Source organism: Nylanderia fulva, unplaced genomic scaffold, assembly GCF_048542155.1.
Source record: "Nylanderia fulva isolate GAGA-0341 unplaced genomic scaffold, ASM4854215v1 Scaffold585, whole genome shotgun sequence".
Classification (NCBI taxonomy): Eukaryota; Metazoa; Arthropoda; class Insecta; order Hymenoptera; family Formicidae; genus Nylanderia; species Nylanderia fulva.
The window spans coordinates 1-5,000 of record NW_028190682.1 but is presented as its reverse complement, the minus strand read 5'-3'; the positions used below and the strand labels follow the sequence as shown (position 1 = coordinate 5,000).

The 5,000-nt window shown below is 24.1% G+C and overlaps 1 protein-coding gene across 1 annotated transcript; it reads right to left on the bottom strand.

Annotated features, from left to right (window-relative positions):
* Positions 1-629: 629 nt before the first annotated feature.
* Positions 630-1,801, bottom strand: LOC146720921 (uncharacterized). The gene is made up of 4 exons (XM_085487628.1): positions 1,683-1,801; positions 1,292-1,451; positions 932-1,031; positions 630-691 (listed from the first exon to the last, which is right to left on the bottom strand). Exons 1-4 carry the CDS (start codon positions 1,683-1,685, stop codon positions 646-648), a joined length of 309 nt encoding a protein of 102 aa, XP_085343754.1. The 5' UTR covers positions 1,686-1,801; the 3' UTR covers positions 630-645.
* Between the last annotated feature and the right edge of the window lie 3,199 nt (positions 1,802-5,000).

The window sequence follows — 5,000 nt, the reverse complement described above, 5'->3', positions numbered from 1 at the left end:
ATATGTACGTGTGTGTGGGTGTATAACTATCATTTAATACACATTCACGTTAAATCACATCATTTAATCATATTTAATAACTATATCACTAACATATATAATTAATACTTATAATAAATCATTTTTAAAGTAATTTTTTTAAATTCTAGTTATCACTTTATCAGAATTATGAAAAAAAATTGATACAATTGTTAGAAAACTTAAATGTGCATAACTTTTTAATATATAGGCATTAATAAAATAAACATAGTGATTGTTAATTTTTTATGCTACAGCTACGCATAAAAGTACTAAAATACTTAGAACTTTAAATTACTTTAATATTCAACTGTATATATTATTATAACTTTTCTCGTTTTATACTATATTTAAAAAATAATATTTAATAATTACTTTATTGCACTTACAACTATGCATATGTATTTAATACTGTAACCATTTAAATAATAAAATATATATATAATTACTGTGTATGAAATTAATACATTCAAAATAAAAAAAGTACATATGCAAAAATAAACTCTATAAAATCTATAAATAAACGTAATAATAATAAACTGTGCAATAAACGTAATAATAAACGTTCAAATATTTTATTTATTATATATTAAAATTATTCTATTTAATAACCTGTCCTTTTCTTGTTTAGATCTCCTCATTTTCGCATCTCTTCTTTTGTTCTTCCTTTTTCCTAAAAAGAAATATGTGATTGTTATACATAGGTGCAATAAGTCAATTCTGCAATAAATATTCTATACAAAAATAACAATAAGTTCTTAAATGTTGTATTTAATTTAAAAAAACTAATACACGCAATAATGAACAGATAGTGCATGTGTTCACCCTCTTTAAAATCAGTTTCTTATAAAAATAAAAAGTTTGAGATAAGATGATAAAATAGTTAAATTGAGGTATATTATATATAACTTACAAATCTCGGTCAAATCTCTGCTTGGCTAAAATTAGCCATCTTGCAATTATATCCTCAACTTCCTTATTTGTTAAATTGGTTCTTGAAGTTCGCGCAGCATCTAACAACAAGTTTAAACAGATATGTGTGGTTATAGATTATATAAAAATTTAAAGCGACTTAATTTTATATATATATATATGTATATATGTATATATACTATTCAAAATTATTTTATATTCCTATGATTACATATTATTGAATAATGATATTAGAGTTTTAATAGCATCATCCAATATAACCATGCATAGAATGCTATATATAAAGTGTCAAAAATATGTCAATAAAAACATTTCTGTGATTAAATATTTATATACTTACTTATGATACATATAGTAATGCGAAGATTTTTAAAGGCATTTTTCAATTTTGCACCAGCCCAACTATATTCCATTGCTAATTTATTTGTTAAAATATGTTTCATCATGTACGAAATCACATCATGATGATCCTTACCTCCTAAAAAGCTCAATTGTCTTGTCTAAAAATATAAAATAATTTAATTAATATTAGTTTATGATCTAAAAATATCAAAATAATAAACATTTGTTTTTCTCTTATAAAAAAAGTTAACATTACTTTTCTTTTAACTTCTTTAAAATTATTTAACATTATATAAATAAATAAATATGTCCAAAATATTGCTTTTTATAAGACATTTCAATAAAATGTTTCTAATCGTAAGTATAAAATGATAATATTTTGTATATACCATTTCTGCAGCAACACATTTGTTTTTTAATTGATTATCAATTCTCTGTAATTGTTCTACGGTATCTGCTGGCAAATCGAAATCATAATTCAGAAATAAATATTTTTATCGGCTCTCAATATAAAGAATATAAGTATGCTGCCTTCTAAGCCGGGCAATAGAGCCAAGGAAACGAAACGAAAAATTAATTATCCCGCTTCAGCGACTTTTCGGACCTATATTTTTCTCGCTTATTTCTCCATATGTAAGTTTCGAAATTAATTTATATGTGGAACTTTGGGATCTCAAATTGAGATACAGTTCCGTTTAATTAATTTTTCGTTTCGTTTCCTTGGCTCTATTGCCCGGCTTAGAAGGCAGCATACTTATATTCGAAATCATAATGTTCATTTTTTTTAAATCCGTTTCCTCATTTTTTCTTATGTGATTATCCAACTTTATTAAACGTTCATCAATTGTTGTAAGATTTAACAATACTGCATTTAGTTTCCTGATAATTAAATTATGAAAATCTGCAAAAATAATTGACACATATTATTGTATATCTACTCATTGTCAGATTATATAAATATTACGAATTATATACCATTTTAAATATGTTTACAGTGATATAAATAAAAAAAGTTAAAACTTTAATAATATATATATATATATATAGGTAAGCTTTAACAAAAATTTAAAATTAATAACAGATATATTTTTACCTACATCAATCTCAGCATTACAAGTATCGGATGTAGATATTGTATCTGAATTTTGTGGAACAAGGTCATCTTTATTTGCTGTTCGATGTTCTTGTGAACTTATAGATTTACTATATGTAACTGCAGACTTTTTAGACTGAATATTAATTATTTTTTCATTACTTATTTGTATCGGAGGCTTAGTTATTTTCTTATAATTTTTTATCAGTGGTTTTTTTATTTCATAAGTCATTTTGCTTTTATTTAAATCGTTTGATATATTAGAAGCTTCATCTAAATCATTGCTTGTGTCAGTTCTATCTGAATTATCAGAAGAACTTGAAATTTTTTTTACTCGATTCATTTTCTTATCACCTTGTATTAATGGTGTCTTTATTTCACAGATTTTGCTCTTATTTATTGTTAAAGCTTTTGGTGTATTAGGAAAATTATCTAACTCTAAATCATTGCGAGTTTTTAATTTATTGATGCTTGTGTCGCTTGTATCAGAATTATCAGGAGATGAACCTGTATTTTTTTTTGCTCGTTGATATCTCGATTTTTTGAGGTTATTTCCATCATCACCATCTATATCGGATATTTGTTCAGCTAATTTAAGTTTGTCTATAGCTTTATCATATGTATCTAAAACGTATAAAATTTTTGAATATTAAAAATTAGATTTTTGTTTTTATATATTTTATAATCAAATATCACTTAAAATTTAAATTTTAATATATACTTTTAATACATATATATTATAATTTTAATTTATATAATTTTTGATAAAAAAATAAAATACATTTTTTATATTACTAACCGCTGCTACCAAAAATACGGATTATTTTATATAATTGCCAATCATCAGAAGGAAATATTCTTTTCATAATTGCTTTATTTATCTTAATTTGACTTGTATATGATGGCCATTTACATTCCTTATTATTTTCAGTTAACCATTCAGAAGGAACAATTTGTAAACCATCTTCGAACTCCACAATATTATACGCCATAATAACTGTAAATAAAAATTGATCAGCATTGAAATTATAAATAATCTATGATGTAAATAATATGATAAAAATGTGACGATAATAATAATAATAATAATAATAATAATAATATTTGCAATTTATATTAGAGTATTATAATTACGTTTAATTATTTAATTACAAATGCAAATTAATATTAAACATGTATTATTCAGTTGTGTGTAACATCGGAAATATAATATAATTTTTTTTATAAGGCATTTTCAACATTTTTGCTCTAATTTTATCAAACTCCCATGTCTGAAGATGAGAATATTCAGACATGATACCAATATTTAAAGTTAATGACGAAATAGGCTGTGTATATAAATCTTCCACTAACACAAGTACTTTGCCAATAGCATACATTTTATTGTCATTAGATTTAATGAAATTTAAAATTGACATTATTTGTCCATTTTCAAAAGAAATGCAATTATTTTTTGGATCATCACAGTTAATATAATATTGATTATTGCAAAAAATTTTATATTGTTGTACAGAAATGAAATCTTTCGTAATAGGACCATCACAATGAGAGCGTGTAAAACATTTTTCCATATCGTATGAATTTGAATATATTTTGAATGTTTCATTATTATGTATTGTCTCAATTTCTGCAAATCTTCTTGTTAATTGCTGTAATGGTTGGTTAGTTTTACGAATTAATTTCTTTAACGTAGACATATAATTCTCAAATTTAAATGCACTAAATTTATCCAGAGCACCAAATTGTTTTACGTCTGCAGCAAGATGTAATAAATTATGAATATTATGTGAAATATATTTAGAACCGTAGATAACTTGAAATGATTTTACAAAATGTTTTAATAAATTTTCTGCATATTCTATAATAGAAGTTTGATATGTTAAAGTAGGATGTGCAAGAATTGTGATTGCTACATGTAATGTTAGAAAATTTAAATATACATTTTCTTGTAGTATTCCTTTCAATATAATAGGACCTGTATATAATAAAAATTGCCGATATTCTGTGGCTTTCCAATGTTTGATATACTTTAATGATCTTGGTTTTCGAGCAAAATCAGAAGGAATATAATTGCGTAACTTTATTAGTTTCTTAGAAATTTGTTCTTTGTCTGAATTTGATAATCTTATCTTAAGTGGTCCTGAAAGCCATAACATAATAAGTTTACGCATAACACCCAAACATACCAGGTGCATATAATCTAGTGGCACATTTGTAACTAAGCCTAGATTTGGTATATTTTTTAAAATTGTGTCACCAGTTTGATAATCAAGATTATAAGATCCAGTAAAAAATTCTTTATCATTACGTAACATCATATTAGATGTGTATGGAAAACATATATGTCCTTCTATATTATCACCTTCAATAATGCATTTAGTGCAACTATTATATCCAGTGTGTCCTTTTACATTTAAAATAAATGATTTAGCAGGAGCGTCACAAATTATTGCTTTAATTTCGACTTTTATGATCTGTCCCTCATAATCAATCCCATTATTTATAAAAGCAATAGCATCACCTACAAACATTTTTAAAAACTCATTTGCATTTTTTGGTTTTCCTTCACCATAATATAAGGCAATGACATATACATTGTTTATAATATTATCTG

Coding starts and splice junctions, on each gene's coding strand:
- LOC146720921 (XM_085487628.1), bottom strand. Junction 1,032..1,291: donor CATTACTATATGTATCATAA/GTAAGTATATAA, acceptor ACTTGTTGTTAG/ATGCTGCGCGAACTTCAAGA. Junction 692..931: donor CAGAGATTTGACCGAGATTT/GTAAGTTATATA, acceptor ATTTCTTTTTAG/GAAAAAGGAAGAACAAAAGA.